Source organism: Nelumbo nucifera, chromosome 1 (assembly GCF_055504915.1).
Source record: "Nelumbo nucifera cultivar China Antique chromosome 1, China Antique-T2T, whole genome shotgun sequence".
NCBI lineage: Eukaryota > Viridiplantae > Streptophyta > Magnoliopsida > Proteales > Nelumbonaceae > Nelumbo > Nelumbo nucifera.
This window is the reverse complement of record NC_142649.1, coordinates 127,345,829-127,359,723: the sequence shown is the minus strand read 5'-3', so window position 1 is coordinate 127,359,723 and position 13,895 is coordinate 127,345,829. Positions and strand designations below refer to the sequence as shown.

Below are 13,895 nucleotides of genomic sequence, written 5' to 3'. Positions count from 1 at the left end.
TCCCAACAAATCTTTGCTTTATCTTGTATTTGGTTGCCGTGAAATTTTATTTGTATGAGAGTGCAAATGAAAAAATACAAATTTTGGTTTAATTTTGTTTTTAATTTTATTTTATTTTGCTTCACGTCTTATTTTATTTTATTTTTAATTCAACTGAAAAAGATAAAATTTTAAATAAAAAATAAATCAAATTTTATAGCCAAATCATTTGCACTATCATAATTTTGCATGAATGCAAATGAAATTGCACTGCAACTAAGTACAGCCTTACGTGTGAAACGTCGAGTGCATCCTCTACTCTCTTTCAAATGAAAGCCGGTCATCAAGGTTGACATGCCCCACCACATTGGATGTATCACATTAAAAGCCCTTCATCTTTTAACATAATTTGCTCTCACCCAACCCATTCAATCATGGATAATCAACAAAACCGCAAGAATCAATAAGTGCAAACCACTCAACCGTGGGAGGCAAACGAGAGCACGGCAATATGTAATGGCCTACACTCGCTTTTCGGATGTAAATAGATTAGATTGGATTTGAATTAGTGTGTTTCTAATTAAATCTTACAAAGGTTAATTCAAATTCAAATCCATTAAGGATATTTAAATACAATTCAATCTGATTTAATTTTTGAAAAAAAAAATATTAACAAATTATTAAAAGAAATTTTGAAAGAAAATGTATAGAGGATTGGATTTGAATTTGGACGGATCACGATCTTGTCCATTTGCAAAGTTGCACCATTCTTAACGAGTCATTTACTAAAACATCCCCTATAATTTCATAAATTTATTTTATATTTTGCATTTTATTAAAATACCCTTATAGTTGTAATCAATTTACTTAATAAATCTTTCATCAGCTGACAATAGAAAATGACAATTTTAACCCTAATGTCCATTTGAATAAATTTAATTAAAAAATAAAAATATCATTTTAACCCTAACAACCATTCTATTTACATCAATTTTGTTTCAAGGTTTTAAAAATCAACCTAGAACCATAATCGTTCTGGCCAACGTTTTTTATGGGTTGATGGTTTGACCTTCCAATTCAAATGGACAATCTGTTCCAATTTCCAACTTAAACAATAAAAAGTTAAAATAAGAGGCCCCCAACTGTTGAACAAGTTGGTGGTTCAACTGACCGGGTCAATGGGTTGCTAACCAATCAACATTTTTTTTTGTCAATGACCAAGTTTGGGGTAAAATGGAATCGATTGTCTGGATGGTTCTTGGGTTGAATGGTTTGACTGTCCGAATAGGTGTTTGGTTGGCATCGATGTCGTTTTCAAAAAATGATGCCATATTAGAAAAGGCGGTGCTTAATAAAATGACCTCTTATTTGGTATTGCTTTTTCAGGAAAAAAAAATAAACGTTTCTTCAAACCATTGAAAGCAATGCCAAATTTAATGTTTTCTCAAAAAATAACCCATTTGCTACCAATAATGCAATGATGTGGCATTATCTAATTCTTACAACTCACATATGCCCAACACCATTTTTATGAGAAAATTGTACAGTGTTCTTGGCACCAATGCCAAACACCTACCAAGTCAACAACGGTTCAAAACACATTGCAAATAAGCATTAGGGGTATTTTTGAATAAATAATTATAGGCCCATGCCCTTGAGCATTTTCTCTTCAAAGTAGGTGATAATATGGTAAAACAATAAAGTAAACAAGATGCAAATTATTACCTTATTGAGAACGTTTCAGTAAAATGAAAATGTAGGGTATGTTTAACTAAATTCACAAAACTATAAGGGTGTTACAGTAAATGACTCATTTTTAATAAACTCTTTTCAACTCACACGTGTATTCCAGGACTAAGTCATCATTAACCGTCGATTTATGTGTATGGACGTTCAGAATGACAGCCAATTGTGAGTATTATTACCTATCAAAAGAACAAAAAAAAAAAATGGGAGCACTATTAGGAGTGCGAGCAGGAAGAAGTTGAGTGAGCCTGCGATTGCGAGAAGGAAACTCCCCTCACTCAGGGTACGAAGGTAGGCTTCTTATCATTGGGTTTTCGTGGTCATAACTTCTATAGTTTGATTTTTGACGAAGCCGCATTTATTGTTCGATTTCAAATATTTTTCAATACAATAGATAGTTGAGGCATTGTTTTGATGCCTGAAATAATGTAGATAAGCTTATTTCTTTGGATTAATAAAGCAAATGCTCGCATTTTGCATCATAAGTTTGATTCTATTGGACTGGTAGATCTTCGTAACTGTTTCCGAGGAGATTTTGGTCTTATCGACTGAGTTATAATTGACCTATTGATATTACATGCTTAGGGATAAGCTGTACTTGGTTGATTTTATGAACACCAACCGTTTGTTAGTATTACTGATTTAATTGTAGCAGAAGCATCAGAAAACATGTTCCGGTTGATGATGATAGAAGAAGGAATAAAAAAAGTGTAATTCTAAATTATATTTGATATTGCTTTCAGGATTTTCCATCAGAAAACGTGAAACTATATGCACATCCAAAAGGAAAAAGAAAAATGTTACATATAATTTTCCTTCAAGAATCCATGGGGCGTTAGAGTCCAAGGCATGTTCAACACATGTACTTTATCCATTTAAGAAAGTCCATGCAATACATGGTCTTTTAGGACTCTTTTATTTCTTCCTTTCTTTTTTCCCCTCGAGAAGGAGGTGTCAAACTATACAAGGTGCTAGCTGGGTGATTGTGTATTTCTCTCACCTCTCTTTTAATTATGTTCTTCTATTTATGCTGGTTTCTCTATTACAGAAGTATATATGCAATCAAGTCCTAACCTTTAACATTTTTCTCAAACTCTAATTAGCATTCTCATGCTTGCCACTCCGAATTCTCACCATCACACCAAGTTATGGCCCTTTATTTTTTTATTCGCTCTTGTACTTATTTGTTTCTGATTTCTAGCATTTCTACATATATGGTTAATAGTCCAACTTTGTCTTCCTTCTATTAAATTACTACACCCTACTTTATCATTGAACCCTTCTTATAGCCCATTACAGAGCTAAAATCAAAACCTATACTCATTTGCTGCGTGGTATGTTTGAATTAGGTCAGTTTGGGGCCTTGCCTTCCACATATTTATAAAGGCACCATCACATCAATTTACTTGTTTAATTAATCCAACTTCTTCCGAATCTTTTCACTGGTAATAACGTCAAAACTTTAATTGACACGTGTCCCTGGTTCATGAATTTTGAATCCTTTACATCTTTCATTGTGAGTGTGATATCTGGAAGAAGAACAATGGGCATCCCTGCAACAATGGTTTCAAAGATGTATACATCTCAGGATAGTGCAACATTTCATTGTAGGACAGTTCTCTACTTTTTGAAACAATTCACCCCTTATATTCTCACATTAAAAAAAAAAAAAAAGTAAAGGAAACAAAAGTATCATTAGAAGTTTTTTTTCCCCTTTATTAAAGTAAAAGCATGGTTTCATCCCCACAGATCCCTGTGTAATCATAAGCCCCATTCAAATTGCAATACTTTGTTCAATGCTTATTAAGCAAATTTTTTTGTTCATTTTCCCCTCAATAAAAATCACTTGTGAATTGCTAAATTGGATTGAGAAGTTATGCTTTTCCATTAAAAGGCCACTACCCAAATGTCAGTCCCGGTGATATGGGGTTGTGGGACAGTGGGAGGGGTGGATTGGATAACCTTTGGCAGCTTTTTTTCACAGAGTGCCTACTCTCATACTCAAACCCTTCTTCACACCTACCAGCCTGAGATTTTACAATGCTTTTTCATTGTTATCTAACAAAATTTTGAAGGAAATTGGATAATTTAAAAAGTCCTTTATACCATGTTGTGTAAAACTTAAACTTCTAGGATTAAAAGAATAAATTGATGACTAAATTTTATCTAAGAACTTACAAAGTAAGCCTCCAATGGTTAAGACCTCCTAAACATTAACAAAAGGGAAAATTCCCGATTAGTACCCTATACTTTGGGCCTCCAAAGTATAGGGTACTAATCTGAAATTTTCCCTTGACAAAATGAAGATACATCTAAGTTTCTCAACAGACAATGGGTGGGGTTCAAATGGTTCAAGAGGAAACAACTAGGGTTATTAATTGGCTTTTAGATCTGTAAGCGTTTAATGGAGTTGCTAGCTATGTACTCAGATATAGGGGTGCTCACGGTTCGGTTAACTGCACCGTGGGCCTTTTTTTGTAACCGAACCGGTACTACCGGTTTTTGGAAAACCGGTAACCGAAACCAAACCGAAGCCAATCGGTTAACCATCGGTTCGGTTCGTCAGTTTTTTGGTTTTTTAATTTTTACAATATATATTATAAATATATATAATAAAGAATTATAAATATATATATAATATTATATTTTAAATAATAAATAATATATCATATATTATATATATAATGCATATTTATTAAAAGGAAAAAAAAAGAAATTACAGAGGAGTGTGACCAGAAGTCACTCGAGAGAGAAGAAAAACTAACTTCAAAACCCAAACAAGCATTCCAACCTAATCAAACCTCAACAAAAACCACCAGGACCCAGAATCCCTATAATCCACCAAAAACAAAACCCCTCAACAACAAAGAAACCCCAAACAGCCCAATCCAAACTAAAACTCAATGACAACCCTAACAAAATCACTTAAAACCCTTTGAGAACAAACCTCACTCGACAAAACCAACAACAAGGAGGCCTTTAGAAACTACAACCTTTGAACCTCTAAACCACTAAAGTCTTCTTGAGACTTTCTTGACCTTTGAAACCTTCCTGATTGGTGTAATCCCAAAGAGATTCCCTTTTAGCGTAGCAGAAGCCTTTGAAACCAAGACATCTTGATGTTTTCTCTGTTTTTTAAGTTTCTACTTGCTAAACATTCTTCCTGAACTCCAACGAGCAAGAAGGGTTCTCATTAATCCTTTCCAGTTGAGTTCTTAGGCATGTTTGGTTCACTGCCATGAATTCACATTTGCCCCCCACAAAACGGGCCCCAAAAACGCCCTACATGCACATCTCAGCGTGCATTGAGAACGTTTCTTGTACTTGTCATTGGGAAATGTTCTCATACATGATTGGGATGTTGGACATTTTTGGGGTGCGTTCTGTGAGGGCAGATGTGAACTCCGCTGCCACTAGCTTCATTTCTTATCGATTCTGAAAAAGAATGGGCAGAATGAGACATGGGTGGTTGTCTTCTTATACCTTGAGTATAATAATTAATACATCTTCCACTAATATTTATTAGCGGACATCAAAATTCAAAAGCTGGAGATAAAAGCAATTGCAATAATATAAATATGTACCTTACAAGTGAACATCTTTGCATCCATTTATTGCCATTTCCAAAACATTTTTTTTTGGTGTTCGATAATACCTTGCAATACGAGTGTACCATCTTAATGTTTAATGTTTAGTTAGGTATCTTAAAACTTCTCTTTTATTGTCATTGACATAATGTAGATCTATGTTGTTACGTGGATACCTGTACATGCCTAGTGTATCGGTATCATATCTGATACTTATTGGATATGATATTTGCCTAGCGTATCGGTATCATATCTGCCTAGCATATCAGGTGCCAGTCCTCTTTGAATAGCTCATCTGGAGCACTTCAAAGCAGTTGAACCTACTTAGCTGCATTTTCAGTTCAGCCCTCCCAAACAGGCCCTTAAACATGTAATTTATGCATACTGCATGGGATACCCATGCCCGTATCCTGCTTCCATGTCTTGTATTTTAGGAAATGGAGAACATATGATTCATATCCCCCATTTTTACTGTACACAACCAGAAGCCTTAAGATCACATTTGTTGGGTGTAGGCTCAAGAAGATTTGCCTATAGGTAAATCTTGTAAGTCCCAATTTACCTATGCATCTTCCAGTAGGTAATCTCATAAATTGAGTCTTCCTATGGGACAATAAAAGGTTTACCTAGGCAAACCAATATAAATGAATCCAGAAAAAAAAAAAAAAGAACACAAGACAATGGCTTATGTGGTTATTAGGTCTTATGCCTATGTCCACAGGGAAGATAGATCCATTCTTTACAATGAAGAAGGATGAGAAACAGTACAACCCAAAGCAACCCTTAACCTTTGTACATCCTTTCTCCCTTCTCTCTCTCAAACCCAAAGAATCCTTGCAGAAGAAAAAACCACTATTTTACAAAGAGCATCCACTTTCTCTTGGCCTTTCTTTTTCTTCAAAAGAGATCTCCCTCTTTTCTCCTCAAGAGAGAATTTCTAGATACAAAGGAAGGAAACCTTTTTATATGCAAAAAAAATTCTTTCCTAAGGAGACCACACCCATCGAAATATATTCTAATTTCACGTTTTTGTAAAAGCAGGACAATCCTAACAGTTTCCTGTATCTGAATCTCTGTCTGCATCCGTATCTGGGCATCATAAATTTAGATTTGATCTAACTATATCTACCCAGAAAACTTTTTATCCACATTTCTTGGAAAATGCATCTAGGCTTTTCTTTATCATCCATGACCCAACTTAGAAGATGCTAACCTTTGTCTCTTTCTCTTCCTATGTGACAATTGTGATCTCAATTGCATCTTTGAATTGTTGTGCTTGGGTTGCCCTTTATTTTTTCTTCCCCAGTAAGAAGTTTCTTTATTTTGGTCACATCTGTTTATTATGCGCAGGACAAATACGTATTACCATGGCAACAGCTAATAATTCAGATGTGGGATCTGACTCCAAATCCCAAGTAATATACCGGTGCAAAAAATGTCGAAGAATTGTTGCTGCACAGGAGAATTTGGTTTTTCATGAACGTGGTGAAGGTGAAAAATGCTTCAAGTGGAAAAAGAGAGATGGTGCTCCATGGGAATGTCAAAAGGAACCACCTGAGTGCACCTCCATTTTCGTTGAACCCATGAAGTGGATGCAATCAGGTGATGTTCTATTTCTGACCAATATATTTTTATGACAATCTTTAAATTTCTCCCCTAATCAGGCTCATTAGCTCTGCATTTCGGACTTTCAGTTGAAGAAGGTTGTGTGGAAGACAAATTACAGTGCATGGGTTGCAAAGCTCGGCTGGGATCCTTCAACTGGGCAGGGATGCAATGCAGTTGTGGTGCTTGGGTGAATCCGGCGTTTCAGCTGCATAAGAGCCGAATAGATAAATGTCATACATGAACTAAGCTATTCATCTTGTGCAATATATTAATACAAAATTACTTACAAATAAAACCTAGTTGTTTTATGTGGATAGATGGAATGGATACCAGATAATCAAATGGGGAACATACAAGAAGGAGAACAAATGATTGTAGTATAGATAATCAACTTTCCGAATGTAGAAATGATGAAGATGCTTAACCACAATTTTGGATTAAGAGTAGTTACTCTTTCTAACGACCTCAAGCTCCAATTGAATCATGCCCCCCTTTCTAACGACCTCAAGCTCCAATTCACTCTAGTTGTAGAACTTCAAATCTAATGTCTCAAATGACTTCAAGGATATTTGCATAGTGCAAATAGACTGCTTGGCTTGGATACTTCAAAGTAGAGATGACTATTTTGGCATCAAATTCCAACACGACTTTGATACTGAGAGATCAATGTGGTCATAGGCAATACAAGCGAGGCCAACTAGGAGAGAGTCATGAATAAAGTTGGCACCAGTGTTGATTCTAAGCTATCCTTTAGGGGGCAAGGAGCTCGTTTAGGAGTCGCGAGGCTCTTGAGATGACTTGTTCAAGGCAGCTATCAATACTGTTGAACAAGAATTTGTTTCTTCCTTTCCAAATCTCCCAACTAAGAATTGAATGGAGGGAGGCTCTTTGCAATTCTCAAACTAAGAGAATCCGATTTGCTATCGGGAAGGGGGGGGTGGATTTCTCTGTTCTTAAGGAGAGTGAACTACCAACCCAGACTGCCCTAGGCAATGGAGTAGGATGTATTGGATGTCTTCCTCCTCGTTGCCACAGTAAAGGCATTGGGGTCAATGTGGACTCCATGTAGGGGTCAGTTGGACTGGATTTGGTCCAATCCGATCCAGTCCAGTGTCAATCCATTACAAATGGACCAGGTCCAATTTGATCCAATAAATATTTTGGACCGATCCAATTCAATGCTCGGACCATCCAATCTGTTTAAATTCTTTTTAATTTAGATTGGTTTCAACCCGAACCTGGTCCATTGACACCTATATTCTTATTTTATATCAACAGACCAGATATTGGCTTAATTCAGTCCAGTCTGATATAAAATTATTATGGATGGACCAGGTCCAATTCAATCTAATAAATATTTTGGATCGGATTGGTCTAATCTAATATGTTTTGTTGGTGCATCCAATCTGTCCAATTTGATTTTGGACTGGATGGGGTCCAATCCAAAACTAGTCCACACCCTTATCCCGGACGGGCTTGAACAGGTTTTTTGGCCCGTAGGCTTAACCTCGGGCCAAAAAGCCCAGCCCACATAAAATTCAAGCTGGGCTCGGGTTTTGCCATAATAGCCCGGCCCGACCTATAGTTAAACCTAAGTAAAAACCCTATGTGATGTCCATTTGAATAAATTTTTTTATTTGAGAAGGTTGTTGATTCACTTGTAGGCCCATTGTTCATTTAAATAGGAGAAAAAACATCTGAATTAAAATAGATAATGTCTATTTGAATAGGGAAAAATTCGAATTTCTTTTATTAGGTCGGGCTCAGACTTCGGGCTTTTTATCAGGACTGGGCTCGAGCCCAAGTTGTAGGCTCGTTGGTCAGGCCGGGCTCGGACTCGGACCTAACATTTTTTTGTTAATAAAGAGACGAAACCCAACCCGAGCCTGGCCCGGCCCGGCCCGGCCCGGCCCATGAACAGATCTAATGAGCAGCAAGAGGCTAAGGCGTTGGAAACGTGACGCCAAACAAAGTTGATAATTTTTGGAGAGATACAAAGGACCCGAAAAAGATCTCCCAGGATCATATGGGATGGGGAAGGCCAGGGCAAGGTTCCTGTTGGATAGGTTTTAGGAAAGGTGGTAAGCTGATTTGACTTTGGATTCCCCAAGTTTCGCAAGTGCCATATAATTTTGTCAGGCCTTGGGCTATGGCTAAAGGGAATGGTTGCAGTGGCTCCATGGGGGACAACATTTCCTCTAACCTCATGATGTTTGCATGTCGTCCAGGAAGATTGAATCTGGGACTTTCTTAATAGTCCCCTTTCGGCCTGGGGGCAAGGATTTTGTGGCCAGGGATGATTCCCTTTCTTAATGGGCTCTTGGGGTCATCCCAAATATTAATGGAGTCATTAATCCCTACTCCCTACTCCCTAGATGATTCTCTTATGGAAAAGGATCTTACCTTTGATGAGACTCTTCCAACCCTGGAAGGGGCAGTGATATACAGGTGGGTTTGATAAATTTAAAATCTGAAAATTTAAAAGATATTATTAGGGTCTGAAATTAAAAAAAAAATAGAAATGTTTTTATGCTTTTTAGAGGTTCTGAAAAAATAAGATCATTTGAGTTGGAGCAATTCTCCAACATCTGAAATTGTGAAATTTACTATTTTACCCTTGTAAATAGATTATTTAATAATATTATAAATAAAAAAGAATATTAAATTAAAATAGGATTCTATTAATAAACAAATATTATATTTTTTGAAATAAATAATTATTTATTATTTAATTAAAAATAATATTTAAAGCATTTTTGTTGTTATTAATAAATATATTATGAAATATTCTTATTACTATATAAATATTCTTATTTATTTAAATTAAAATGATAATATTTATAATTTAAAAATAATAATTATTATTATTATTATTTAATAGTAATGTATTTATTATTTGTCGACGGTGACAAAGAAACCTCCAACGGCGACGTGTTCTTCTCTTCTTCTTCGACAAGTAGCTCCGGTGGTAGGGCCGGCGACCACAACATCATCAACATCTTCGTCCCCAAGCCCATCTTTCAGCTGGGGAAGAAGTGAATCTTCATTCCCAGCTGAAAGTCCAGCCTTTATTATCTGGTTTCTTATGAGCCCTAATTGGGAGCTGGTTAGCTACAATGATGATTCGTTCACGGGGAGCAGAAGAAGAAGGATCAGAGGAAACACTATCAGCTGGGTCATCGTCGAGGTCTGAAATTATGCCAGCGACCGTCATTATACGTGGAATTCGCTGGCTCATTCGGCCGAACGACGGAGGCTCGCTGGAGGCCAGCTCCAAGAGATTCGAGTAAGATTTAGACACCATACTTGTACTTCTCACAAAGATTTAAAAGCAAAAATTAAATTAAAAGACCTACCCAAATACAAGTTCTTTTTAGAACTGATCTAGACAGAATGAAAATGATAAAAGCAGTAATAAAACAGGAATATGAGATCGAATGGCTCTACTGTTTCAAAAAGTTTTGCTTAGAGAATTACAGAAAAACAGGGTCTTCATTTCTGCTAAACGAAACATCGACCAAAATCTTAACTTTACGAGTTCCCACAAATCTATAACCAAAAATGGAAAAGGGTCAGAACTAAGTACAGAGAAGTGGAACAATGGCATGAAACGATTAAAAAATGCTAAGATTTCTTCAAAATGAAACTCAGAACACTGAATCAAGCCACGGATAAAACTCGAAAACTTTCTCCAAAACAAGAAAATCCGATAAGAATCGAATCAATTCAGTTCTAACCTATAAGAAATCCATTGATACCACGAATAAAACAATAAAATACTCGATTATTGACCCTTGAAAAGAAAAGCAAAAAAAATTTGAAAAAAAAGGAAGTTGCAAGAAATTACCGTAATCGGAGAACCGAATCCCAAAACCGTGAACCCTAATCTAACCTCGTACTCTGACTCAAACCCTAATTTCTAGTACCATTTGCGACCTTCATCAATGTTCTTATATAACCCATAACCCCATTTCTCTCTCTCTCTCTAACTGGTACTAAGCTAAAAAATATCGTAATTGTAAATAAAATGGAGAGGAGAAGAAGAAGGAGAGAAGAGGAGAAGAACACGTCGCCGCTGGAGGGTTTGTTGTCACCGTCGATAAACCGCCGAAGCTCTACCGCCGCCGATGGAGGAAGGGTTTGGTGTTGGGAAACAAAATCGAAGAAATGAAGCCCTTTTGTCTGAGTTCCAGACCAGTTCGTGTCGCACGAACCGGTTTGCATCCGCGTGAACCGACCAGACCACGTTAACGCTCAAACGCGCATTAACGTTGGCCTGGTCGACGTGTCCTTTTTCCATTCGCGGGTTCACGCGTTCAATGCACCAACGGGTGCACAGAACACGAACTCGCCTTATTTGTTTTCCCTTTCTTCTCCGGAACGGGATATGCTCCTCACACGGGGGCGCCTCACATGTACATCCACCGTGCATTGTGAATATCTCCCGTGAATTAATAATTTATAAGTACGGGAGATGTTTCCAATGCATGAGGAGCAGATCCAGTGCTTCTCCGGCTAAGGTTTATGCAACTCTGCTTTGCCCCTTCTTTTTTTTCCTTTTTCTTTTCCTTTTTTTATTCAATTTTGCGTGTGTAATAGATTGGACCATGTTATTGGAGCAAACAGCTTCTTTTTGTCTTATAATTGGTCTCTATTTGATGAATCTGGTCTTGACTTATGATATTGAGCATGAGATCTAATCTTTGTTAGCGTCAACATTAGCATGAGATCTAATCTTGCAATTTCTTTGAATTGCAAGATTTCTCTCCTATTTTTGTATGTAGTAAATGTTCTGACTGGTTAGAATTTCTCCAGTCTCTCTTTTGTTTGCTTGCCAATCCATCGATTTGGAGATTGATAATTAGTCACTATCTTTTTCTTTTCTTCCAATGTTATTGATTGCTTGAAACCTTTTCAGTTGCAATCAGTTATCTTTCATCATCGTCAAAAAATGGGCAGAGGGAGATTGTTGCATATTTTCAAAACCTTTTGCTAGCCCCTCAAGTAATTCAAAGAAATGCCTGAACTATAACTTCCTTTTAATTTGGTTGCACAGGGATGGAGAACTCCCGTACCTGCAAGAGCTGCAATAAGAAGACTGTCATACGTGATGAGTTCACCGACACCTTGGTCTGTAAGAATTGTGGTATTGTGCAAGAACTTGACAATTTCCAAGCAAGTTTTGGAGGTATCAATGGCCCCCAGGGCACCTTTGTCCGTGTTGGTGCTTCTGCCAGTGGTGAATACAGTTATAAAGAGAAGAAGCTCTATGAAGCTGATAAGGATATTGAAGATATTGCTTTAAAACTAGGGTTCTCAGCTGCAACTTCTGCAGAGGTAAAACGAATGATCCAGCAAATTACTGATGAAGAGTTCGGTGGTGGAGAGTGGTTCCTTGTTCTCGTGGGTGCTTGTTCATATGTTGTGATGAGAAAGAACAGCAGACCCCTTTCTATTGCAGAAGTTGCCTCTATAATTGGTTGTGATGTTTATGAGCTTGGCCGGATGATCTTTCGTGTCGTCGATTTTCTTGATTTGAAGTTGCCTGAATTTGATATTGTGACCTCTTTCGAACATGCAATTAGGATCTGCCCTACTTTTTCCAGATTTTCAAAGGATGTGATGGATAAGATGGTTAAACAGGGAAGGTTTCTTCTGCAGTGTGCAGTTAAATGGTTCTTGACAACAGGAAGGAGGCCTCTTCCTATAGTTGCTGCTATCCTGAAATTTGTAGCAGAGTTAAATGAAGTTGATGTTGAAATTGAAAATATAGCAAAGGAGGTGCATTCGACAGTCGCCACATCCAAAAAGAGGCATAAAGAGCTCAAAGAGACACTAGTAAAGGTGGCTCAAAAATTACCATGGGGAAAAGATGTGACAGTTAAGAATATAGTAAAAAATGCACCTTTAGTGATTCAATATATGGAGATGAAGTCAAGATTGAAGCCAGACATTAAGAGGAAGAGTATAGAACCTGACAGGTTCAATTTAGAAGATGTAACTAATGATTCTCAGTACTTTGAGCTAGAAGACAGAAACAGAGTTCCATATCTGAGTTATGATGATGTGGAGAATCTCAAGCTGTCACAAGAATGCTTGGCAGGCATTTATTCAAAGTTCTCAAAAGAATCTTCTTACTTTAAGAATGTAGGTGAAAATGGTGAGGATCACCAAAAAAATAGGAAGAGATATGAAGATCGAGAAAGCAAGGAATGGTGGAGTGGAAAATCAGATTTGAGCAAAAAGCTCTCACTTCAACAGATTTTGGAGAAGAATGTGGGGTTTAATGCCTTGCCTCCATCTTTCATTACTGGTAGTTTGGCATGCAAAAGGAGGAGAGAAAAGATAGATGCAGCTAAGCTGCGAATTGATGAGATTATGGGACCTCCCAGCACTGTTTCAGGTGAAAAGAAGGATAGTTGCCTTCTAGAAGACTTGGAAGCTAGGAAGCAACAATGTCAACAATCAAAAGGAGGTAATATTGATTGGGAGGATTTCATAATTGAACTCCTACTTCTTCATCAGGTGAGAGAGGAGGAAATAGAGCAGGGCCATTATAATACCTTGTTGGAGTTGCACGTATTTAACTCTGGGAATATTTGTGAAATGTTTCAGCATGGAAAAGGAAATGGGTAGAATAAAAAGTTCTTGAAACTCAGACCAAATTTATTTTTCAATTATTTTACTTGTGAATCTTGATTCAATTTTGCTACCTAAGTATATTGAGATTCAAGGGTGATAATACTCCATCTGTCAAAATGATATCTTCAATTTTTGTATCCTTTGTTTTTATTTTATTTTTTTAACTAGTCTCCAATTTTTTTCTTCTTTTTGGTTCTTTTAGTTCTCTTTACATATTTATGATTTTTTTAGAAAACTTGACTGAAATTTTCATTTAGAGAACAGAAACATGAGAAGTAGAATGCTATGGAGATGCACTCGGGCAGCAGTGCTTTAGGTGATATGGGAGGAAAG

General features: G+C 36.9%; 1 protein-coding gene and 1 pseudogene across 4 annotated transcripts; both read left to right on the top strand.

Annotated features, from left to right (window-relative positions):
* Window positions 1-1,883: 1,883 nt before the first annotated feature.
* On the top strand, window positions 1,884-7,350 carry LOC104613107 (dual specificity protein phosphatase-like protein). 2 transcript variants are annotated; one of them, XM_010280803.3, is made up of 3 exons: window positions 1,884-2,016; window positions 6,663-6,914; window positions 7,007-7,350. In XM_010280803.3, the coding sequence occupies exons 2-3, from the start codon at window positions 6,680-6,682 to the stop codon at window positions 7,159-7,161; spliced, it is 390 nt and encodes a 129-aa protein (XP_010279105.1). In that variant the 5' UTR covers window positions 1,884-2,016; window positions 6,663-6,679; the 3' UTR covers window positions 7,162-7,350. The 2 variants fall into 2 exon arrangements, with proteins under 2 accessions (XP_010279105.1, XP_010279106.1); XM_010280804.3 differs by having other exon boundaries at window positions 1,892-2,008.
* A 2,515-nt stretch (window positions 7,351-9,865) lies between these two features.
* On the top strand, window positions 9,866-13,660 carry LOC104613109 (plant-specific TFIIB-related protein PTF2 pseudogene; annotated as a pseudogene). Of its 2 annotated transcripts, none has more exons than XR_016080118.1 (2): window positions 9,866-10,206; window positions 11,977-13,660. The product of XR_016080118.1 is annotated as a plant-specific TFIIB-related protein PTF2 pseudogene, transcript variant X2 (transcript). The 2 variants fall into 2 exon arrangements; XR_016080117.1 differs by lacking the exon at window positions 9,866-10,206 and adding an exon at window positions 11,307-11,440.
* The last annotated feature ends 235 nt before the right edge of the window (window positions 13,661-13,895 follow it).

Coding starts and splice junctions, on each gene's coding strand:
- LOC104613107 (XM_010280803.3), top strand. CDS start 6,680: ATGGCAACAGCTAATAATTCAGATGTGGGATCTGACTCCAAATCCCAA. Junction 6,915..7,006: donor CATGAAGTGGATGCAATCAG/GTGATGTTCTAT, acceptor TCGGACTTTCAG/TTGAAGAAGGTTGTGTGGAA.